Below are 25122 nucleotides of genomic sequence, written 5' to 3' on the forward strand. Positions count from 1 at the left end.
CGATACACAGCTGTGAATCTCTCCCTTTCCCCCATCAGCTGGAGCAGCAGAGGCAACAGCTGCTGACGGAGCGCCAGAACTTCCACATGGAGCAGCTGAAGTACGCGGAGCTCCGTGCCCGCCAGCAAATGGAGCAGCAGCAGCACAGCCAGAACGTCCAGCAGTCCCACCAGCATTCCAGCGGCCCTGGCATGAACCCTCTGGGGACACCCAGCCACCCGGGCTTGTTGTCTCACCAGCAGCCTCCTCCGTATCCCATGATGCAGCACCAGATGCCCCCTCCTCACCCACCGCAGCCAGGTAAGGGCTGGGAAACACATACACCCCCTTGTGCTTTTGGTGGAAGTTTGGAAACGGGTCTGAGGCTGGACTGTGGAGATGTGCCAGTTTCAGCAGGTAAGTATGCTTATTACCACTGCAGCGTTTCTGCAGACGCCCACTCCCAGAAATTCATAGCTTTATGGCAAAAAGGGGCACAAAGAAATAGCTGAGAGGGAGCAGTGTGCCTGCACGCTTGGGACACATCCATGTGTAGAAGTGTAGGGGTTTGCTTTTAGTTTGAAAGCTGGGTGTTCTCAAGAAGCCAAGCAATGGGCCCAGAATACATTGTTTGCTCTGCAAGGGGCACACATCATTCAGAGCCCTAGTATTGGAGCATTGGGAAACATCAGGCCACTTTATGACATACAGGTCCTGCAATTCTGAATCTTAAGTACCTCTCGTGCCATTTCCCCCACACTTTGTTATCAAAAAAGAGTTATTCCGATCTGGATAACTGTGTGAGAGAGTGAGAGAGCACCTTTCCTCATAGCTGGCTTCGCACACTACCGTTTTGTGTAATTTCATCATGACCGCTTTTCATCTCCTCATTTTATATCTTCCATTTCCTGGCCTTTTGTAAGTGCCCCACTTGATCACGCTTCTCCACACCTGTCAATCCATCAGCACTCTGGAGGCCGATGAATGAAAGAGGGCAAGCCTCCCATCAGATTACAGTGTCCTGGAGGGGGGGCAGTGCCATTCTAAACAGGGGCTGCTTGTTCTATCTGCTTAGCTGCCCCACACTAGGCATGGCGTGATACACATGCACTAGCACCACTGCCTCACAGCGCCCTGTTGAAAGTCCTCGAGGGAGGCTTCTTCAAATCCAAGCCCTATCTTAAAATACTGAACCCAAGGCATCAACTCGTGATGAACCTTTTCCAATAACCTGTCAGGAGAGGATTAAACAGCACATAACCTCCTGAAAGTAACTTAAGACAAGCAGCTCTAATGTGCCAATTGTGTGCACGCCAACAACTGCTTTGAGAAGCCAAAAGCATCTAAAGGAGTGTAGTTCATGCTGCCTTTGGTTTCTGGAGTGCAGTCTCTCTCTCTTCTCACCACTACTGTTACCTTGATAAAATACTTAGTGGATCAGTCTTACTGATAGTTAGCATGTTCATCTAAATCAGGGTTTCCCAAACTTTGGTCTCCAGGACTACAAGTTCTGTCATCTGTCATGGTCAGGGATGCTGGGAATTGTAGTTCAAAAACAGCTGGAGATCTCTAAATTGTTTGCGGGGGGGCGTGTTGGACTAGACCAGGCACCCTGAAACTCGGTCCTCCAGCTGTTTTGGGACTACAACTCCCATCATCCCTAGCTAACAGGACCAGTAGTCAGGGATGATGGGAGTTGTAGTCCCAAAACAGCCGGAGGACTGAGTTTCAGGGTGCTTGGACTAGATCCTTGGGATCCCTTCCAGCTCTACAGTTCTGCGTAACGGATGCCTGGGCTTCTTCACCCTGAAAGTCGGCATCCTCTTTTGGGAAGAAGTTGGAAGTCTCAAAATCCTAAAGCAGTTTGTTCTCTGGGAAGAAACACGAACAGATCCATGAGTAGGGAAGGCAGGGGTAGATTTTACAGTAGTTTGAAGTATAGGATCAGGAGAAGGGTGGTGCAGTGAAGTAGTTAAAATGGGAAGAGGAAGCAGCAAAGAACACCATGGCAAGGCTGTTCCGATGGAGCGACAACAGATGGGGAGGTGCAAGCAGAAGAGGCAACTTGTCAGGTACACGATTCTTTCTGGGTAAACTGTTATGTGTTGCTAAAAATCCAGACCTGTCCGTTCTCATCAGTGGCACTGTGCTTGTAGGCCTGCGGTGCCAGAAAACATGAGCAATTGAAGCCGGATGGATTTATTTTGCTCAACCTCTTTTGCTCCAGTACCCCAGAAGTCTGTGCCTCTTATCAAATGCGAGTCCTCTAGCAAAACTAATTAAAACCTGAAATGAAGGCATGGTTGGGAAAATGACCTGTTAACAGCCTCCTTCCCCTGAATGACTGGCACAGACTTCATGGTAATCTGTGGTTGTCCAAATGAGTGGCAGGGATGAGCATTTTCCTCACAGCAATGTCAGAGGAATGAGCAACAAAGGTTGCCCCATTGTGCGGGGGCTTCAGCGCTCTTTGCTGTATAGGAGGGATGCAGGAAACTTCCCCCCATTGGGCAAGCCTGCAGTGACCTCCAATTTAACCTGGAGCCCCCTAGTTTAGAATACAACTCGTGTCATCCATGACTCTTTCCCCATGCAGGCTGCAGCTGATGGGAATTGTAATCCAAAATAACTGGAGGACAAAAGATTGGGGCAGCTGATTTTAATTCCAGCCCCGTACAAAATGCTTGCGCAGTGGATGAGAGTTCAGAGAAAGCACAAGTGTTCTCCTCACCTTCACAAACCGTCACAATCTTCCCCATGAAGATTGATAATGTCGCAAGGACCCTATTAGATCTGGGGTGGATAACCTATTTTATTATATTATAGTATGTTTTTATCATATTCTACTTTTATTATTTTATGTTATGCTCAAGGGCCACATTCACTCTTGGCCAGTCCTCTGCGGGCTGCCAATCAATAGAGGGTTTGGTCAGAAAACCCACCCCCACACGGTCACATTCAGGCTTTTTCTGGTGGTACACATCAGTTGCACACACTCTGCACATGCCAGCACTGTGTCTCCTTTATTTATTATTATGTTCACTGCCACTGCCAAAATCAGCAAGCCCTTGGGAGATCAGAAAAGTGTGTGTGTGTGTCTCAGATCAGACCTCTGAACAGGCAGTTAAGTCACCCTGTGTTAGACATTATTTGAAGCTATCAAAGGCAGGCAGCACCACAGTCCTTTGATTTCCTTCTGTAAACTTGTCTGGGCTTGTTGTTGTTGTTGTCTGGGCTTGTTGTTGTTGTTGTTTATTATCTGGTTCTACCTCCCACTGCCCATTTGTACAACTCCGGCATGTACAACTGCATGTATGTGACCAGCCAGCAGAGATTTCTGTCCTAGCCTCAAACATGTTAGACCATGATATCTGAGTAGAATCTCACCACCTCTGCTGCCCTAGAGGTACTGTGACTAGCCAGTGTTGGAAACGAAATACCCAAGGCTAGGCAGGTGCCCAGCTCCAGCAGGGCTGCTCCGGGACTCATACTTTTGTTTATTTTTAGTCCTTGCTGCCCACACTTCACCCAAGGATCCCTGGGTGGTTTACATAAATATACGGGGGGGAACACAGAATCTAAAACCAACCGCTGTATTATCCCCACACACCCAATGCAAGACTGCTGCAGCATCTCAACCTACCCTTCCAAAACCCCGACCGGCAGCAAAAGCCGCACAGTGTTGCTGCAGGACACACAGGAGAGAGGGGAGCATGCAGTGCTATTGAAAAACACCAAGTCTCTCTTGGGGAACTTCCACTCAGTGACCAAATGCGCTTGTAACACATGGTTTATTGTGACACACAGCAAGTTTTGAATCTGTCTGCTAAACAGTGGTTCTCTGCACGACACACGGTAGGCCTCCAGTACAACCATGGATTAAGGAGACCACCCTGAACACCCGTGAATTGTACTGGAGTCTCCTCTCACACTCCTCCCAGAAGAAGCATTACGGGAAGACACAGGAGGGGAGAGGTTTCCCAGAGGCATCTGGTTGGCCACTGTGAGAACAGGATGCTAGACTAGATGGGCCATTGACCTGATCCAGCAGGTGGTTCTTACGTCAGTACAGGCAATGACCATTTTACGTGAGTTCAGTGTGTGCATAACTGCACACGTGTGCATTGCCATGAACCCGGAAGTGACTAGGAAAAAGGCGAAAACGGTCGCAAGAGAGCGCAGAAAAGGTGAAAACTGTGCAGGAACGACACCTAGCAATCCCACGAGCCTTTGCAGGGGCGATGCCAGGAGCCCTTGCACTGGCAATCGAGGCCTGTGGCAAGTTTGAGGGAGGAGGTTTGGAGGGTCTTTGCAGGCTTTTTCAGTGGTGGTCCCAATGCACACAATTTCACTTAAAACGAGTAGTGCCTCAGAACGCAACCCTTGCGTAAAATGCTTGTTGCCTGTATCCGTTGTGCTCTGTTTTTCCGCACTCTGAGCAACTGTTCCTCAGACTCCCACCTTGCTCTCCTGCTTTGTCTCCGCCTGCAGTTCCCTTGACCTCCAGCTCACCAGGTGTGCGCTCCGTGCCCCAGTTAGTCTGTGCAGGGTGAGCTTGTGTGTCACCTGTTCATCTGCAAAAGGAAAGCTACAGCTTGCACTTGCTTGCTTGCCTGCCTGCCTGCCTGTTGGATTTCTGCAAGTGTGATCCTGGCAGCGTGGAGGGATAGGCAGGCTTGCGAAGCCTCTGCAACCATCCCCAAACGGCTTCTCTGTGAAAGGAAGAGGAGGAGGAGGCCCCAAGGCAGAAAGCACACACAGAGGCCACCAACCCGCTTGACCTCCTTCCTTGGCTCCGTCACAGTGGCCTGGGAAAGGTTGCGCGCCTCTTACCCCCACCCTCGGCAACCATTCCCTGGCAGGCTTGCCTTTGCCTCCTGGTGATACGTAAAAAAAGCAGAACCGCTAATCCGGCAGAGCATGCAGGGAAGCGTGGGGCTCGAAGTCCCTTGCTGAAGTGATAGGCAGGTCTCGAGAAAAGATATGGGGACTGAGAAGGGGCCCATAAAATGCTTACTAGCCAAGAAGAAAGTGGGGGGGGGATAGCTATGGTTTACAATCCAGAGCATTTTGTTTAAAATGTTTCTACGTTGTCCTTTGTCTCACCGGATGAAGAACAGGCATATGGGGGGTGGGGAATCCTTCATATGAATCAGAAATTGAGAGGCAGCAAAAGCCGTAAGGCAGGTAGAGGCAACACACCTGCTTGCAGCACCTTAACCTAGCGCTGAAAAGTAGCGCCCACAAATTGAGACCTCCAGGGCTGGCTGAGCTGCTTCTCCCGTGCCCTTGTGACTTTTCTTACGGTTCATGTAATCCCTTTCAAATCCAGACCTCGTTATTCTGTTGGGTAGCTTCTAGTTCAAAGCTTGTTCCCTGGAGAGAAACTAGTCTACGTGCTGTTGGACTTAAGCTGAAACATCCTTTGCGAAGAGTCTTGAGGTGCTCCAGTCTGAATATTCAGGGCCACCACTTGAGGCTGCCCAGTGCCCAGGGTGGTTTCCATGAGCTCGGCCCTAGCAGTCGCTACATAGCCCCACTGGATTTGAAACCTGGCTAGGCAAAAAGGCTGCCTGTGTTGGAACTGGCAGTAAAGGGAGTCAGGCAGGGGTTGGTGCCTCCTGAGGATGCCAGAGAATGATTTAACTACATTGAGCTGTGCAGGCCTTTTATGCCTGCAGAAAACACTTGAGTGAGTTTCATTGCTTGGTGCCTCCTGACAGAGATATTTTATTTAGGAGCCATAAATATTTGAAGGTAGCCAGTTCAGTCCTGGCGTGCCACTTAGTTTGCTTTATGTCTGGGCAGTGTTGGCCTTGAAAAACTACGTTGCCCGTTGCTTGATGTGTTCGGAAGAAGCTCCCTGGACACTTGCTTGGTGTCCAAATTGGTCTTAACCCAGAAAATAACCCTCTTGGTGCATTAGGCTGGTGTTTTGGGGTGGGGGGGCTGCCGTCTCTCCCACTGGCGTAGAGTGAATTATCACGCTGGAGAGAAGTGATGGAAATGTTTGCGGCAGGCGGAGTGGGGAGCTGGAGAGTTGATGCTAAATTAGCTACCGTGCTTAATTATTCAGTGCCTGGCTTTGCGATTCTTTGGGTCTCCTGGGGAAGACATGCGGCAGGAAGGGCAGATTCCAGCGCTTGCCTAGTGGTATTAAGACTCTCAGTCCAGCTTTATGGAACCCATTCATAATTTTTCGGGTGTGTGTGTAAGCACGCTTAATGGCACTGCGTTGCCCCACAGAAGAGACTCTGGTTTCCATGCTCTCCCTGCTAGACACATCCTGCACACTGTAGAGAGCTTCTCTTGCATTCATCTGATTTAATAACAAATGTATTTATTACATTTATATCCCACCTTCTAAGGAGCTGAAGGTGGTGTACATACTTCTTCTCCCCCATTTTATCCTCACAAGAGCCCTGTGATGTGCATTAGGCCGAGAGACGGTGAATAGCCTAAGGTCACCCAGTGAGCTACTTGGCTGAGTGGGCCGGGATTCGAATCCTGGTGCTCTAACCATTAAACCACACTGGCACTCTTATTTTTCTTAAGTGGCAGTCAGGCAACACGGCCACTACTTCCTGCTCAACCTTAGACTGTCATCCATTTTGGGGGTGGGACGGGGTTGTTGGCAGCTCTCAACCTGCAAGTGCGTCTCTATAAGTGATAACCCCTTAGCCTTCCTCCTCACCCAAAAAAAACCCGTAATGTGGGGTTGGGGGCTTACCTTAGAAGGGGGACTTGTCAGGGCTAGCAAAAGAACATGATGTGGCATATTTTGAGCTCCCAGGAAAAGCCCTTAGTGCTCTGGCTTAATATAAATTCTTTCTAATGTTAACGGAGAAATCTGAGGGCTCCCTTGGACAAAAAAACAAGGACACTAGCCAGGAATACCAGAGCAAACAGCAGCTAGTAGGGCTTGGTCTTTATTGAAGACTGTCGGGACAGGACTCCCACCTGCCACAAGGTGGAACAAGATGGAAGCCCCGACAAAAGAGCCCCCAAACTTTTATTAGTTGCTAATCCCCATGTTACAACCCCCAAACTACATCACTAATACATCATGGTTACATCATGAAAGGGAAAGTCTGGTGGCAGTAATCTGAGCATCCTGGACCCTTCCCCATGGTTCCCCTTGCCCTCCACCAAACACCCATCAAGTGTAAGAAAAGAGATCTTTATATTTCCCTGTTTCCCAGTCAAGTTAATCACACCCTTTTGTCTTCATCTGGGTTTGTTATTTCTGGAATGGCTACCTGTCTGGCACTCAGGTATCAGGATGGCAGGAATTATCACTAAGGCAGAGGGGCTGCTGAGTAGCTGAGCTCACAGGTCTAGATGAATTTCTGACGTTTTCCCAATGAGCCAGTACATAGATACATTTATCAGTGAATTCTTACATTTGGTATTGTGCAGCAAAGGCCCTTTGAACAGATAGGAAGAAACTGTGATGGGGTGTTTGTGGGGACAAATCACAAAAGTCACAAAGCGATTGTGCTGGTTTTGGTAGTGGGCTGCGTGTGCATGATATCTGCTAGAGGGGCAACCCCCCCCCACCCAACCTATACATAAATTCCTGCAACACTATCAAGCTTTTTTTCTTTAATAAAAAAAAAATGTAAGCTGAGAAGGCAGCACAGAAATATTTGGAATAAATATTTGGAATAAATAGATAGGCTGATGCTAGACTCTCCACTTAACAAAATGTGATCAGTCGCCATTAACAGAGGAGGAGCAGTCGATAAATGTGTCAGGACAGCCCCGGGGGGCCTGTCCAGGCTCAAGCTTCCCTGCACAGCCCAAAGCACACGCCTGTGTCATGCAACATATGTGAGCCTGATGCCACGCAGCGTGACTTTGCCGGCCGAGGGAGGAGGAGGAGGAGGAGGAGACCTAAACGTGGAACAGGCATTTTCAGTAGGCTGCCTCTCACAGTAGTGAACCTACCTTCCCTCCTGAAACATCTGCCTCCCTCCTCCCCCTTTAAGCTTTTCCCTTTCCTTATGTAGGTCACACTTCACTGTCTTTCACTCCCCCCCCCCCGCCATTGCCTCTGAGTTTCAAGCCGTATTTTCCTCTTCCTCCCAAAGAGCAGCATTTTGTGTTGTGCATTCTCTCTCCCCCCCCCCCACCCCTTTTCCTGCTGACCGGAATGCCCAAAATGCTTAATCCACTTTTGAAACAGGCTCCCCCACCCCATCCTGGATGGTCTCAGCTACGTTATTTGTCAGCCTGAAAGCTGCCTGCGATCACAGAGTCGCCCGCGAGCATCTCTTGCCTTAACAGATCACCGCGTCTCCGCTGCAAGAATAATGTTAGTGGGAAGCCATTTTCTTAGGAAATACAATGCAGGCTTAGAAATGGGCAGGCAGAAAGCGGGTGGAGTTGCCAGTGGAAGCGCAGAGGGCTTTTCCCTCCCCAGCTGATCTTGGGGCAGGGCAGGGCACCCCCAAGTGTTTTACTAACATGCCTCCCACCGAAATTTCTCCTGGGGGAGGAGGAGAGGGCAGAACAAATACCTTTTAAATGGCTCATTCAAACCCTTCACAGCACTAGTGATCCTTACAACATTCTCGTAAGGTAGGGCCATGATTATTATCCCCATTCTTCTGGGTGAGGCCAAGAAGCTTAATTCCCACCCTCACCACTGAAGCACTCACTCTGAAAGTGCCTCACGAGAAATGCTAATAACATTCACCAAGAAAGCGGAGCCCAAACAACTGTTGCAAATCCAAAGCCTAGATCTAAATATTATCCAAGAACTAACTTGATGATGATTTTGTATTTGAAGGTAGCTATTTCAGAATAAGGTTAATAGTACTCAGTGGTCTAGCATCTGCCAGGTTAATAAAAACCTTGGCTTACTATGCTACATTACGTGGAGCAAATACAGTGGTACCTCGGGTTAAGTACTTAATTCGTTCCGGAGGTGCGTTCTTAACCTGAAACTGTTCTTCACCTGAAGCACCACTTTAGCTAATGGGGCCTCTTGCTGCTGCCGCGCCGCCAGAGTACGATTTCTGTTCTCATCCTGAAGCAAAGTTCTTAACCTGAAGCACTATTTCTGGGTTAGCGGAGTCTGTAACCTGAAGCGTATGTAACCTGAGGTACCACTGTATATAAGCTTTGGCAGAAGAAGAACTCAGTCCAGTTGGATGGCGGGGTCTTTGGGAAGAGGAGTTCAGTAATTCAGACCTGAAACATTTCTAACTTGCGGGGAGAAAAGGACAATTGAGGATGAACTAGACTTGTGCACTGAAATGTTTTGGAATTTGCCTGGAATAACTATCGGAGGCAGAAGGCCACAAACTTAGCCAGGTGTGGGGTTTACAAATCCAGATGTGCCTCGCGGGATACAGCCAAGATCCAAGTCAGAGTGCCAACCCAGAATCTTGAGTTCCGACAGCTCATTTCAAACGGTCAGACCCTGCACTAGATGAATAAATATGGGGAAAGCCAAATGCCACTCGAAGGATCCGAAATATCCCCCTTGGAGCTTGAATTTGTTATATCCTGGATTGTTTTATTTGATGTTTGGGTGTATCGTGAACAGCTTTGAGATTTTTAAAAAATATAAAGCGGTATAGAAATGAATAACAGTAATACATTCCACCGGTTGGGGTGGAACGGTGGCCATTCTGCTTTGGCGACCATAACTTAGGTTTAAGGTGCCATTTGGCAACTGGCTTATTTTTCTGAGTTTTTAATGCGGGATGGGTTACCTGTGCAGCCCTCTTCCCCAAAAGCCCAGCTTAGTGTGAGCTGGATTAAGTAGATTCTTTCCACCTGTCGTCGTCCTCCACCCCCCACCCTTTTTTAATTACTTACATTAGTGCCTTGATTCTGCTGGAGAAATCTCAGGCTTAACAGGCCTGTGCAAATCTAACCAGGGCAGATGGGGAAACATTTTGTGGCTGAAGAAACTCGATTGCCAGTGCTCCCTGTTTATTGGATGCGGTTGGGTTTCAAGGAATAGACTTGACCATTCTGGTGGCTGTGGCTATCTATGTACTGTAGGGAAAGAGAGGGAAGATGAAAGTGGCGAGCGAAGGGAAACGTGAGCCTCCTTTCGAGAGCGCAATGCCTCTTTCAGCCTGAAGATCAGAATCTGAGCAATCAGAGGCAGGGCTCCATGAAGACCGCGGGATTATTGACCTTCCATTATTTCCTCACGGTAATTCCCAGATGAGCAGAGCGACGAACTTGCTCTCTTCAGCTCTGAAAAAGCCCTCTGGCCCAAGCAGTCCCTCTGTCGACTTCCGTCTAATTCTGTGGTCGCCAAACTGCCATGTAGTCCCGCCACAACGCTGCTCATGCACTCGAGGAAGAGAGGGCTGGAGGGAACCCACCATTGCTTTTTCTATTTGCCTGCAGCAGAACTTAGCCTGTGGTAGCCTCGGTTCTGGAGCAGGCAGGTGAAATTTCACAGAGGCTATGCAGTCATTTTTAGCCAGTTAAGGGCAGGCTATGATCAGCATCTATACCTGGGGACAAGTCTCTCCAATTGGATTTTCTTCATCAAACAGCTCCCGCGTAGAATCGTAGAGATGGAAGGGACCCCCCATGGTCATCTAGTCCAACCCCTGCAATGTAGGAATCTCAGTAGAGCATCCACGGCCGATGGCTAGCCAACCTCTGCCTATAAACCTCCAATGAAGGAGCAAATGATAGGGGCAAATGTCTCCTGCTAACCCCTGATCTTAATGTCTGCATGTTTTGCCCCAGTTGGTCTGAGTTTTGATTGGGGGAGGTTGCTATCCGCCTGTGGCAGGCTGCAAACTTGGCAGCACCCTCTCTGCGAGAAGTGAAGCTACAGGGAACCAGGCAGAGGGCTTTTTCCGTATTGGCGCCCTCCCCATGGATTGCCTTCCCATCATATGTCAGAGAGAGAACCAATTACAGTGGTACCTTTGGGTTACATACGCTTCAGGTTACAGGCGCTTCAGGTTACAGACTCCGGTAACCCAGAAATATTACCTCGGGTTAAGAACTTTGCTTCAGGATGAGAACAGAAATCGTGCTCCAGTGGCAGCAGGAGGCCCCATTAGCTAAAGTGGTGCTTCAGGTTAAGAACAATTTCCGGTTAAGAACGGACCTCCGGAACGAATTAAGTACTTAACCCGAGGTACCACTGTATGTGACTTCCCAAAGACCTCTGAAGGCAGTCCTGTTTTTAATGCTTGTTGTTTCGCTGTGTTTTTATATTATGTTGGAAGCCTCCCAGAGTGACTGGGACAACCCAGTCTGATGGGCGGGGTATAAATAATAAATTATTATTGTTCTTATTGGTCTCTGTTCCTCAGATCTCATGAGACAGGGAACTAGAGGCAGCCAGAAGCCAGAATCGGCAGCAGTAAAACTGCACTCCTTGCTCCCACCGGCTCTCCCATTGTGAGGAGGGGAGTGAGCCAAGCTGGGCAACTTCCAGTTGAACATGGCAGGGAGAGGGGGTTCCCTGCAAATCTTCTGCGGTGTTGTCACATGGTCTGCTCTGCTTTCACCTGGTCAGGTGCTCCGGAGCAGTGTTCCCCAACCTTGGGCCGCCAGCTGTTTTTGAACTACAATTCCCATCATCCCTGACCACTGGTCTTGCTAGCTAGGGATGATGGGAGTTGTAGTCCAAAAACAGCTGGAGGCCCAAGGTTGGGAAACACTGCTCTGGAGCATCGAAGGGAGACCCCAGCAGCAAAAGCCTTGTGGGCAGTCCCTGTTTCTCCTTTGGAAGGGGGAGCAAGTCTACTCAGGCCGATGAGTAGAGGAGCTTTTGCACAGGGAGAGCTTCTGGTGGGTTGCTGCTGCTGCTGCTGCTCTTTAAGGGAATGGCAGAAATGCCATAGCTGCGTGTGGAGAGTGTGCTTGCCGGAGGCTTTGTGCACATCCATGTTTTTTTTTAATAAATTTTTATTAAGATTTTAAAGGTTACAGAGAGAGAAAAAAGGAAAAAAAGAAAAATATATATAACAATCAAAAAAGAAAAAACAATACCTATAGAAAAAAAATCATCAAAAAACAGAAGAAGGAAAAAGAGATAAGAAACAAGTCAAACCTTTAAATCACTTACTTACATTCACTTATTTCCTTGACTTCCTCACACCTCCCATTTTTGTATTCTAATTCAGTTAAATATTCCAGCAAATCCTTCCAACTTTGTTTTTATCCTAGTAATTTATCTTAACATACTGTAATTTTACATTCTCTCTTTCACCAATTCATTTTTACTTAATCCCTTATATCCTTTCTGCTAAGACCACATAATTTCTTCCCCCCAACATCTTTCTAACATTCCTTAATTTTACAATATTTCTGAAGATAAACTTTAAATTTCTTCCACTCTTCTTCCGCCGACTCTTCTCCTTGGTCTCGGATTCTGCCAGTCATCTCAGCCAGTTCCATGTATTCCATCACCTTCATCTGCCATTCTTCCCGAGTGGGTAAATCTTGTGTTTTCCAGTACTTTGCGATGAGTATTCTTGCTGCTGTTGTGGCGTACATGAAAAAAGTTCTATCCTTGGGTTTTGCAGTCTCTCCTCTCTGGTTGGAAGATTCTTCTGAGAACCCTTAGCCCAGACAGGGTTTGCAGGTTTTTTTCCCATCTGTTGTGCTTTTTGCTCATATGTTTGGCTGTCTCAAGACTGAAGAGCCCAAACAGTTCCGGTTTCTGAACCCTGGTACTGGAGGGGAGAGAGAGGAAGGGGATTCAATTAAGATTATAGATATATCCTACCACCCAGGAACCTGTGTGGTGTCTTTGAATAAATCATGCAAATAGGAGACTTCAGCATAAACGTGGCATGTCATGGTTGCCAGCCTGAAGGTGTTAGCAGAATCCCAGTTTCCTTTTACAGTTGTACCTTGGGTTAAGTACTTAATTCATCCTGGAGGTCCGTTCTTAACCTGAAGCACCACTTTAGCTAATGGGGCCTTCCGCGCCACCGGAGCACAATTTTTGTTCTCATCCTGAAGCAAAGTTCTTAACCCAAGGTAATATTTCTGGGTTAGCAGAGTCTGTAACCTGAAGCGTCTGTAACCTAAAGCGTCTGTAACCCGAGGTACCACTGTACAAGGAATTGCAGAGGACCGAATTCACTTTACTCTCTCCTGCTAGGATTTGGAGGGCTTTGGCGGTGGGGAAATTGGTTTCAGGGGTACAGGCAGAAGAAAGGCAGCTTTAAAAAAAAGAGAGAGAAAGTGCTTCTTTTGCTAATGATTGGGGAGATAACTCCCAAATGGAGAAGCTGCCATAAGTTTCAGCTCACCTTTGCTAAATATCAAAAGGTGCAGCCAGTGAGGTTTCTTAGTGTGGTGTAGTGGTTAAGAGCGGTAGTCTTCTAATCTGGTAAACCGGGTTCTCATCTCCGCTCCTCCACCTGCAGCTGCTGGGTGACCTTGGGCTAGTCACACTTCTCTGAAGTCTCTCAGCCCCACTCACCCCACAGAGTGGTTGTTGTGGGGGGGAGGGGAAAGAGAATGTTAGCCGCTTGGAGACTCCTTCGGGTAGTGATAAAGCGGGATATCAAATCCAAACTCTTCTTCTTCTTAGTAGCATTGCGCTGCAAATGCCTTATCACTGTGACGCCTTCAGTAGAAACTCCCAGTAGGTCACCAGGCAAGGGGCAGCCAATTCTCTCTCCTTTCTGCTGCTGCTCTCTCTCTGCTTGCTACACACACACACACACACACACACACACACACACACACACCCTGGGCCCATTCTCACGATGTTTGTGCTCTCATTCCTCCCATCCAGTATCATTACTCCAGTCTTTTGCATGAAACAAAATCGTCCTAAAACTGGAACCGTGTCTACAGAGCAATTTATGTCCCTCAGGAAGGATTTGGGTTCCATTGGTGTGGAGTTTATGGAGAGCTGGTCTTGGGTGCTGGACAGAAAGGTGGACTTGAGACCGAAAGTTGATAGGATAGGCTGGTACTTTGGAAGTGTGCCAGGCTGGCACAGCACAAGGATCTTAAGATCTAAGGAAGATGGAGAGCTCGGCTGGAACTCATCAGTTCCAAGCTGGGAATCCTTTGTTCATCTGGTCCTGAACTGGCCTATGGGTCCAGGGGAGTTGCATGTGATCTCTGCCTAACTTGCAATCGAGGTACCAGACATGAGGGTTTCTTCCTGTAAAAAGAAACCGCTAGCGTTTGTGTGTCTAGAATGGGCTGGAGTTTTTTAATGAAGAAAAAAAAGTAGTTCTTGATGCTAACAAGATGCTAATAAATCTGTCGCAGTAACAGGCTGTAAGTGGGTGTTAAGAGTGGCAGTCAATAACTTGGCACACAGCAGCCTTCACCTTATCTGCTGAGCTAGGAATTTCCTTGGCCTCAGTTCCCACCACTGCTGTGTAACACATTTTTAATGGGCTTTCTTGGCTGGAGAGGCCAAAGTGCTGGGGTGTGTGTGTGTGTGTGTGTGCGCGCACTCCCCTCTCCTCCCTCCTTAATCCAAGTTTAAATTTATCAACAGCTGCAGCCCATCATTGCTCACCAACTTCCACCCCACACACAAAATGAGAAATAATTTGGCTGTGTGGCCCTTGCTCTCTCACAAGACGGCTTCATCCGTGAGTCCCCTCACTGAGCAGCAGCTGCCACAAGGAAATGGCCACTTCTTGCTGTCTCTGAAAAGTAAATTCATTGTTTGTGAGAGATAATGCGGAACGGTCCCCCGCAGCCACGGGTTGGGGCTGGTAATACTGTTCCCCAAAAAGAACCCACCCATTCTCCATTCTAGGATTGCCATACTCTTTCTTCAAAACACTCCTTGAGTCCTGCTGCTTCTGTGATGTGTCGTTCCTAAGAGGGGCAAAGTCTCCATACTAGTAAACTGGGAATTCAGCTCCTCCATCTCCAGCTCCACCCACCCCCAGAGAGCCAGTGTGGTGTAGTGGTTAAGAGCGGTAGTCTCGTAATCTGGGGAACTGGGTTCGTGTCTCCGCTCCTCCACATGCAACTGCTGGGTGACCTTGGGCCAGTCACACTTCCTTGAAGTCTCTCAGCCCCACTCATCTCACAGAGTGTTTGTTGTGGGGGAGGAAGGGAAAGGAGAATGTTAGCCGCTTTGAGACTCCTTAAAGGGAGTGAAAGACGGGATATCAAATCCAAACTCTTCTTCTTCTTCTTCTTCTTCTTCTTCTTGCCTCCATCTGGTGATTCAACTTCAAGCTGTCTTGAGGCGAGGGACTTTATTTATTTATTTTTTATTTTTTTGCACTCCTCTTTTCGGCTTTTTGCCCAGAAGCCTTCCCCGCTGCCCTAAATGGAACTGCCCTGGCTGGAGCCACTAAACATTCCTGTATACCTGAAGGAGTGTCTCTACCCCCATCGTTCAGCCCAGACACTGAGGTCCAGCGCCAAGGGCCTTCTGGCAGTTCCCTCACTGCGAGAAGTGAGGTTACAGGGAACCAGACAGAGGGCCTTCTCGGTGGTGGCACCTGCCCTGTGGAACGCCCTCCCTTCAGATGTGAAGGAAATAAGCAGCTATCTTATCTTTAAAAGACATCTGAAGGCAGCCCAGTTTAGGGAAGTCTTTAATATTTAATGCTGTATTGTTTTAAACACTCGATTGGGAGCCACCATAGAATCATAGAATCATAGAGTTGGAAGAGACCACAAGGGCCTTCGAGTCCAACCCCCTGCCAAGCAGGAAACACCATCAGAGCATTCCTGACATATGGTTGTCAAGCCTCTGCTTCAAGACCTCCAAAGAAGGAGACTCCACCACACTCCTTGGCAGCAAATTCCACTGTTGAACAGCTCTCACTGTCAGGAAGTTCTTCCTAATGTTTAGGTGGAATCTTTTTTCTTGTAGTTTGGAACCATTGCTCCGTGTCCGCTTCTCTGGAGCAGCAGAAAACAACCTTTCTCCCTCCTCTGTGTGACATCCTTTTATATATTTGAACATGGCTATCATATCACCCCTTAACCTCCTCTTCTCCAGGCTAAACATGCCCAGCTCCCTTAGCCGTTCCTCATAAGGCATCGTTTCCAGGCCTTTGACCATTTTGGTTGCCCTCCTCTGGACACGTTCCAGTTTGTCCGTGTCCTTCTTGAACTGTGGTGCCCAGAACTGGACATAGTACTCCAGGTGAGGTCTGACCAGAGCAGAATACAGTGGCACTATTACTTCCCTTGATCTAGATGCTATACTCCTATTGATGCAGCCCAGAATTGCATTGGCTTTTTTAGCTGCCGCGTCACACTGTTGGCTCATGTCAACAGATGGCGAAACTCAGATGGGGAAACTCAGCCAGATGGGCGGGGTATAAATAAATTGTTGTTGTTGTTGTACCTGACTTGTTTGCTCTCTCAGGGCCACTCTCTCGACTGAACTGCAGGCGTTTGTTGGCACCTTGGGCAACTGATGTATCTGCCTTCAGGGATGAGGTTTGCCAGGCTGGGCTGGAGGGCATTCGGGTCACAGGGCGATGCCCCACATGGGCTGGGATAGCCAAGGGTCTTCCCAAGCCTTTAAGGGGCCACCCCATCCTCCAGATCTTCCCTGCCTCTGGTCAGGATAGCATGATGGCCTTCTTTCTCTGTAATAATTGTTGAATTGGTGGTGAAAGACTTGGGAAGACTCTGCCTCCTCAGTCCAGAGGGAGGAACCATCCCATCAGCTGGATGTCCTCTGGTCCAAACAGAATCATAGAATTGCAGATTGGAAGGGACCCCGAGGGTCATCCAGTCCAACCCCCTGCAAGGCAGGAATCTCAGCTGAAGCACCCATGACAGCCTCTGCTTGGATGGATGGCGGCTAACAAATTGAGGTTGAATCCTGACAAGACAGAAGTACTGTTTTGGGGGAGCAGGGGGCGGCCGGGTGTGGAGGACTCCCTAGTCCTGATTGGGGTCACTGTGCCCCTGAAGGACCAGGTGCGCAGCCTGGGAGTCATTTTGGACTCGCAGCTGACCATGGAGGTGCAGCTCAAGTCTGTGTCCAGGGCAGCTGTTTACCTGCCCTCCCTGCCCACAGACTGTCTCGCTAGAGTGGCGCATGCTCTGGTTATCTCCCGCTTGGACTACTGCAATGCGCTCTACGTGGGGCTACCTTTGAAGGTGACCTGGAAACTACAACTATCTGACTTTTAGAAGACATCTGAAGGCAGCCCTGTTTAGGGAAGTTTGTAACATCTGATGTTTTATTCTGTTTTTAATCTGTTGGAAGCAGCCCAGAGTGGCTGGGGAAACCCAGCTGGATGGGCGAGGTATAAACAATAAATTATTAATATGATTATTATTAAAGTATTGTTAAAAACCTCCAAGGAACGAGAAGTTCACAGTAAGAACCAACTTCCATTACCTCTGCCGTCTTCAGCACCAGGATGCGAGCAGAAGGGAGTGGCTGTCGAGACGCCTGTGGGTGGGACTGGGGGGGAATTACTGAGCAAGCCCAGCCCGTCTGCCTGCAAGAGTGATTGTTGACCGTCAGTGCCTGTGGGTGGGCCGTAGAATCTTAACTCCTTTTTGGAAGGGAAAGTACAGTGGTGCCTCGCAAGACGAAATTAATTCGTTCCTCGGGTCTCTTCGTCTTGCGGTTTTTTCATCTTGCGAAGCACGCCCATTAGCGGCTATTAGCGGCTTAGAAAAGGGGGGGTGGTGGAAAAAAACTCGCAAGAACTCGCAAGATGTTTTCGTCTTGCAAAGCAAGCCCATGGGGAAATTCGTCTTGCGAAGCACCTCAAAAGACGGAAAACTCTTTCGTCTAGCGAGTTTTTCGTCTTGCGAGGCATTCGTCTTGCGGGACACCACTGTAAGTTACTTTTGGAGCCGTGGGGTGCTGGGATTTCACCTCCTGGATTGTGCTGCAACCAGCATCATCTGGGCTCCCCAAAGCTCAAGATGGGGTCAGTGATTTTACAGCTTGTGTGGGTTTTCTTCCCCCCTTTCTGTTTGTGTTTGCCAAGCTGCTTGAAAGATCCCCATGAGGTGCTTGCGACATGCATAGGTGTCCAGAGCTGTGTCGTGGCTGCTTTTCTTCACCACCACTGAATGCCCACCCCCATTAAGCACCATCCTTCCTTCCCACAGCTCAGATCCTAGGGCAAGGCTCCATGATCCCCGGGCAGCCTTTGCCAGGCCGGGCAATGCCAAGCGGATCGGCCAGCGCTCACCAAGCCAGCAGCAGCAGCAGCAGCGCTCCCCCATCTGGTGCAGCAGGAAATATCGTGGGAGCCCGGGGGGCCCTGGCTTCTCCGAACGGCTTGTGTAAGTAGAACAGGTCACCTGTCTTTCCCCACTGCATGCCCCTTCCCATTCCCCAACCCCAGCTCCCAGACTGCCACAGAATCACAGAGTGCATTGCCGGGATTTTCCTACCCCATGTGGGGCTCCTCTGCACTACCACTGGTCTGCCCTTACAAAGAGCAAGAGCAGTCCATCTTCTGTCTACTTATTCATTGTGGTTGAATGATCTTTGCAGACATAGGCAGTTCTCTTTCACCTCACTCTAGTCCTATGACACCAAGGGGGTCTTCCCCCAACACCACCCAGCCCACCATCCTCAGAACTCTTCCTGCTTTCGCTGGGTCAGGCCAATCCATCATTCTACCTGGAGACTGAGGTCCAGTGCCGAGGGCCTTCTGGTGGTTCCCTCATTGCGAGAAGTGAGGTTACATGGAACCAGGCAGAGGGCCTTCTCGGTGGTGGCGCCCGCCCTGTGGAACTCCCTCCCACCAGATGTCAAAGAGAAGAACAACTACCAGACTTTTAAAAGACATCTGAAGGCAGCCCTGTTTAGGGAAGCTTTTAATGTTTGATGCATTACAGTATTTTAATATTTTGTTGGAAGCTGCCCAGAGTGGCTGGGGAAGCCCAGCCTTAAGGGTAGGGTATAAATAAATTATTATTATTATTATTATTATTATTATTATTATTATGCCTGATCTGGTGCTCCACAGGACCAGAGAGGAAGTTCATAGAATTGCAGTGTTGGGAGAGATCCCGAGGGTCATCTATTCCAACTCCCTGCAATGCAGGAACGTGGGTCATGGTTTCACTTGGTGAGAGGGTCAGTGGGTCAGCCTTGGAGGGGCAGTCTCCTCTAGAGCCTGGCCAATGCAGCCGTTGGACAAGAGGGGTCTCTCAGATTTCCTAAAGTGGAAGGCTGCAAGCCAAAGGGATCTGTTCCTGAGATGACATCCCAGCTATAACGACTCTCCTCTGGACACCAGGAGTGGGAATTCCCCCAGTTCTTAATTTGATAGATAGACGGGTCAGATGTTCACTTTGAGAAAAACGCAGCAAGTGATCTCCCAATTCTGGTCTCTATAAGACAGTGAGACGGTCAGCCCATCTCCCAACCAGAGGGTGGTGCTATCCTGGAGCTGAAAGCACTGCCATTTGGACTCCTGGAAGGGCAGGCAGTTTTAGGGAGCAAGGAATGCCCCTGCCAAGCTTCCTGCCTTTAATTCTCAGTTTCACACCCATTCCTCTGCAGATCCGCAGCAGCAACAGCCGCCGCCGCCGCAGCCACAGCCGCAGCCTCCAGTTGACGGGGCGACCCCACCTCCTGCGGGAGCAGCAACAGCCTCCGCAGCTCCCTGATTGGTCCGGCAACAAGGCGTCTCTCAAGCTGTGACAGTAGCAACCAAAAACACCATTCCTCAGTTTCCTGCTCCTTCCTTCCCTGGCCTCTGCCCTCGCCCCCCCCCCCCCATGCGCCCACACCCAGACCTGTTCCCCCACGCAGTTTTGGTGACGGTTTGTGCCTTCCTTTTCTGCCAGGAACACAGCCAGAGCCGACAGTGCTCCAACTTGTTACTTCGCACGTTGAGCCTCTGGGTCCTCTTTACCTTCCCAGGTAGGAGATGCAGCGTAACCAGAAGCCCGTTGGGTCCCTTCGTTGTGGGAGGCGAAGCGTCGCGTTGCCGCCGCTCCTCGGTCACAAAAGTAGAAGCGTTTTGCGGCCGGGGCGGTGGGGAAAGCAGCCCTGCCTCTCCCCTTGGCCTCGGCTTCTCGGTTCACGCTGACCACAGGCGCTGCAGGTGGGCAATTATTCAGGAAGCTTGTCGAGCCCTGGGGATTGCCTGGCGATATTATTAAAAGGAAATATCGATCTCACCCGAGAAGAGCCGGGAGCCAGATCAATTGGCGGGGTGCTCTCTGCAGCGATGTTCACGTTTCCCACTCCAGCCTTTCAGCGCAAGGGGAGTGGGGTCGATGCATCCCATTCTCCACCCCCCCCTCCCCTCTCGTTTTCATATCAAACAGGTCACTACAGTAGCGGAGGGAGGGGTAAATAAAGCCTGCTTCCTTTCCCTCCCCTGCATCCTTGGAGCATATATTGAGGTGTTCCTCTTTCAAAACGAGCAAGCAATCAAACCCCCGTAGATAGCAAAGCGCAAGCTTACAGGATTGTGCTGGAGCAGCCGGGGTGTGGGCTGAGGGGAGCAGATTAAGGAAACACGTTTCCTTTCTGGAATGGTCTGAATAGGAGCTTAGAAACATCACTGACATCTTCCTTATTTGCAAGCACACATAGGTACAGTTCACACTCCCTGCTTGCTTATCTTCCAGCTCTTTGCTGGGAACACTTGAACCCCGGGGGCTGCGCAAGGACCAAGGGAACTGTCCACCTACAACCACAATTGGGGGCAGCCGTGCTCTCTGGATGTTGCTGGAATGGAAACTCCATCACCCTTGACAGTTTCCCGTGGTGGCAGCAGCTGATGGGAGTTGCCCAGATTGTGGGCGTTTTGTCCCTATCCCGTTGCCAGTCTTTCTTCCTCTTGTTCCTGCAACTTGCAAAGGAGTTCTTGTGTAAATGAGCAACTTTGGCTTCGATTGAGAACAATGCCAGGGAAGTGGGTGGTCTTGCAGCCCACTGGGCTGGGTAGGGGCCGTTCCAGGGGGGGGCAGTGTACCAGTTTTCCAAGTTAGGCCTCACTGCTCCTGTATGGTTAGTGCCCCTCCTAACACCACCAGACACAAATAATGGTTGCCAATAGAGGTTGGTTTGATTCCAGCTCTTTGGCCACAGAAGCAACGCTTGCCCCTTCCTTCCTCACCCTGCTGCCTGAAAGCTCTGGGCATGGAGTCTTTGGGATGAGGAGAACAACAACTTTGTTTTGGCCATCCGGACTCCTGCTCTCAACCCTCTCACTTAAGACACCTAGGGGACAACGTCATCCCCTTCTCAGGAAAAGAAAAGCCCTTGCCTTCTGGCCGAAGCTCTTCCTCTGTGTCCTCCCCAAAACACACCCCCTCAGAAAGGAAAGTGCTTCCCACGTCTCCCCCGCTGCCGTGTTTCCCTCCCCCTTTGGACCCCATTGTCTTCGGAGCAGCTTGGAATCGAGATTCCAAACATGGTCCTCTTTAGACTAATAACCTCAGGTTGTTTTTAGCGAGATCCACTTCAAATGTCAAGGTTCTAGATGGAGAAACTTGTCTTCTTCTTTTTCTACTCTACTGTTGACTTGTGTCCTGCAGCATAATATGAATTGTTAACACGACGGTGTTTCTGTACACAAGTGGGTGGGTTGTGGGTGGGAGTGATGACCTTTCATTTGTTGGTTTGTTCCCTCCCCCTTCTAGTCTGGTCCTGTATGTGGAGAGTGGAAGTGGGGAGACCTTCGTTTCTTGCAACTCAGCCACTTAAATTTTGTGAAATAAAAATGCAGGTTTTTTTAAAAACAAAACACATCTGTGCTCCGTGTGTTCATTAGCCAGAACCAAGCTCAGAAGTGGTTTGGTTTGGATACTTGCTATGGGTTTGAATGAATGACTGCCCTCCATTCAAATTTTCTCTGGGATGAATGGACAGAAGGAGCCGTCCACCTCGCTCCTTGACCTGGCTCATGGGTTACACAGGCAAAAACATTCCTCTTCTGCCTTCGGCTAATTAAACAATCGATGGGCCTTTTAAACTAGAGGGGGTATAGCTTTGGTTTGTTACTATGTCTTTGTGTTTGTTTGTTTATTGCAGACCGCCCCATGATCCTCAGATGAAGGGCGCTTTAGAAATTTAATAAATAGAAAAATAAATAGAATCATCCAGGAGAACATTGAACTGGGGAGTTGCACCCCTTTACCCATCTGCCCTTCCCATCAGGCGTCGTTAACGACATGCACAGTGCATTTTAATAGATAAAAAGTTGCAGGGGGAAGATGGTGGGAAAAGCATTTTCATGTGATGTAAGTGCTAGATGATAGTCTCTTGGCCAGGGGCCGATGAGGATGGAAGCGAGCAAGAAGGCTCTTTGGTGTCCAGCTCTTTTTGCTGCAGACCATGATGTGATTTGAAATGGAGCGTTGGGTGAGGAGGGGTGATGTTTGGAGAGGAAGTGGTTGGGTAATACAAGGGCCCGGGGCAAACGAGAGCCTCCAACTCGCTTCTACAAATGGTTGCTATAAATAGGGCAGCTGTTCAGAAGGATGTGCAGAGAGAGAAAGGGAAGTAGCATCACGCTTAAAAGGGCCCAGTCTCTTCCTCCACTTGGAACTCCGTTTGGCCTCGTTCATTAAGATGCTGAGCACCTCAGCTCTCGGACGGAACTAATCCTTTGCCTTGAAAGAGTCCCGGTGGCCGGGACAATGCACTGTTGGGCAAGAGGGAGGGAGGGAGGGGAAGCAGCAAGTGGGGGCCTCATCTGATCTGGTATTCACGGGAGCGAGGCAGCCTCTTGGCTCTCCCCTTCCAGATCAGCCCTTGCCCAGCTCTCTAGGAACAGCGCTGCCCATTGTGCCTCTGCCATCTTCTTCCTCCGCTTTTCAAGGGCTCAGCACAGCGCCTTCACCGGAGGCTTCATGAGTTTGGCCACAGGGTGCCCATCCCTACGTTACACCTTTACCAGAGTTGGGGCAAACCAAACCAAAGACCCGATGTCGTGGACTGGCAGAGAAACAGTGGAAGGAACCAGCTGGGGAATCCCCAAGGGGGAATGGCACAGAGCTAAGGGATTTGTGGGAGGATGATGATGAGTGGTCAAAGGGAGAAGACTGGGAAGAGGTGGTGTCAGAAGCTGAAGAGGTAACTGCTTAATCATTAGGAAGAGTGTGGCAGAGAGGAGTCCAGAACGTGACGCAGATTCTGAGACGGGACACCAAGAGGCAGAGATGAGTCAGATTGGTTAAGAGGCATGGGGTGTCTTCCCCTCCTGCTGTGACAAGCTCCCTTCCCCACATCTCCCAGGACCAGGAGAGGGCTGAAACGGGCGGAGTAGTGACAGGCTGCACACAGGTGCAGTCTCAGATTGCTTGGAAAAATCCCTGGAGCAGATGGGACTTAAGACGGTTGTCGGGAGGCAGGGGCTTTCAGTCTCACAACTGATTCATGGGACAAGACCTAACGGGGATGAGCTGCTGCACTCATTAGGCCTGACACTCAGCCAAGTCTCTGAAGATTGTGAATTTACTAATAAAGAGTTGACTCCAACTTTGAATGGTGTGCTGGCTCACTCTTTGACACCCATCTTTGACAACCGGCTTGTGGACTTCCGGGAGACAGCTGAGAAATGAGAGCGCTGGCCTGGATAGTGCTTTGATCCACTTCAGCAAAGCAATTCCTGAGCTATTAAGACATCTGGGATCTGTTGATTCCCTGGGTGGTTAGGTGCCCTGGGAGCATAGTTTGCTGCCCCCTGGCTACTGGTCCATCTTGCCCAATATCAACCCCTCTGACCATCAGTGGCTCTCCTGGGAGTCATTTTGGACTCACAGCTGTCCATGGAGGCACAGGTCAAATCTGTATCCAGGGCAGCTGTTTACCAGCTCCATCTGGTACGTAGGCTGAGACCCTATCTGCCTGCGGACTGTCTCGCCAGAGTGGTGCATGCTCTGGTTATCTCCCGCTTGGACTACTGCAATGCGCTCTATGTGGGGCTACCTTTGAAGGTGACCCGGAAACTACAACTAATCCAGAACGTGGCAGCTAGACTGGTGACTGGGAGCGGCCGCCGAGACCATATAACACCGGTCTTGAAAGACCTACATTGGCTCCCAGTGCGTTTCCGAGCACAATTCAAAGTGTTGGTGCTGACCTTTAAAGCCCTAAACGGCCTCGGTCCAGTATATCTGAAGGAGCGTCTCCACCCCCATCGTTCTGCCCGGACACTGAAGTCCAGCTCCGAGGGCCTTCTGACAGTTCCCTCACTGCAAGAGGCCATGTTACAGGGAACCAGGCAGAGGGCCTTCTCGGTGGTGGCGCCCGCCCTGTGGAACGCCCTCCCATCAGATGTCAAAGTGATAAACAACTACCTGACATTCAGAAGACCTCTGAAGGCAGCCCTGTTCAGGGAAGTTTTTAATATGTGACATTTTAGTGTATTTTTCATCTTTGTTGGAAGCCGCCCAGAGTGGCTGGGGAAACCCAGCCAGATGGGCGGGGTACTACTACTACTACTACTACTACTACTACTACTAATAATAATAATAATAATAATAATAATAATTTATTGTTTATACCCCACCCATCTGACTGGGCCTCCCCAGCCACTCTGGGCGGCTTACATAAAAACCAAAAATACAGTAAAAAATAATAAATCATTATTATTATCCTGCTTCAGGAGAGGGCCTTCCTCACCCCTGCTGTTTACCTGACCCTTTTAGCTGGAGATTCTGTTCGGGACTGAGCCTGGGACCTTCTGCATGCCCAGCAGGTGTCCCTGAGCTGTGGGGCCCCTCTGTAAACACCAGGAGCAATTTAAAGGAAGAGAGTGGCAAAGGAAGATTTGTTCCCCTTGCCACCTGAGTAAATGCTGGAAAATAGTGTTGCGCCGCAATTCTGGTGTTCGGAAGAAATTGGGATGTTTTCATAAATGTTTCCAGGATTGCTCTGATTTCTTTCCTTAGCCTGGAATAGCTTCTACACCTGCTTGGTTTGTAGAACTGTCAAGGACCCCCAAAGGTCATCAAATCCAACCCAATGCAATGCAGGAATCACAGCTAAAGAATCCCTGGCAGACAGCCACCCCCCATCAAATGATGGAGAGTCCATCACCTCCCGAGGAAGTCTGTCCTGCTGTTGAACAGCTCTTACCATCAGAAAGATCCATCTTTGGTTGCCCTCTGCGCATGTTCTAGAGGAGAGCCTGGTTCTTGAGTGCAGCAGCCAAGGTGGTTGGCACCTTGTGGAGAGAGTTCACAGCTGGAAGCAGCAGCCGGAAATCAGAGTGCTGCCTCCGCCGCAGGGCTAGTGTT

General features: G+C 49.5%; 1 protein-coding gene across 1 annotated transcript in view; it reads left to right on the forward strand.

Annotated features, from left to right (window-relative positions):
- Positions 1-19733, forward strand: part of SMARCC1 (SWI/SNF related BAF chromatin remodeling complex subunit C1) — a gene marked incomplete at its 5' end in the record, with an annotated part of 77145 nt that extends 57412 nt beyond the window's left edge. Inside the window, 3 exons of the mRNA XM_081881762.1 lie at positions 39-300; positions 18016-18192; positions 19424-19733. Coding sequence (XP_081737888.1) covers positions 39-300; positions 18016-18192; positions 19424-19530 — 546 coding nt within the window. The 3' untranslated portion in view covers positions 19531-19733. The remainder of the gene's footprint in view (positions 1-38; positions 301-18015; positions 18193-19423) is intronic.
- Positions 19734-25122: the final 5389 nt, after the last annotated feature.

The sequence above is a fragment of the Podarcis erhardii genome, assembly GCF_964252035.2.
Source record: "Podarcis erhardii genome assembly, chromosome: 12".
In the NCBI taxonomy this organism is placed as follows: Eukaryota; Metazoa; Chordata; class Lepidosauria; order Squamata; family Lacertidae; genus Podarcis; species Podarcis erhardii.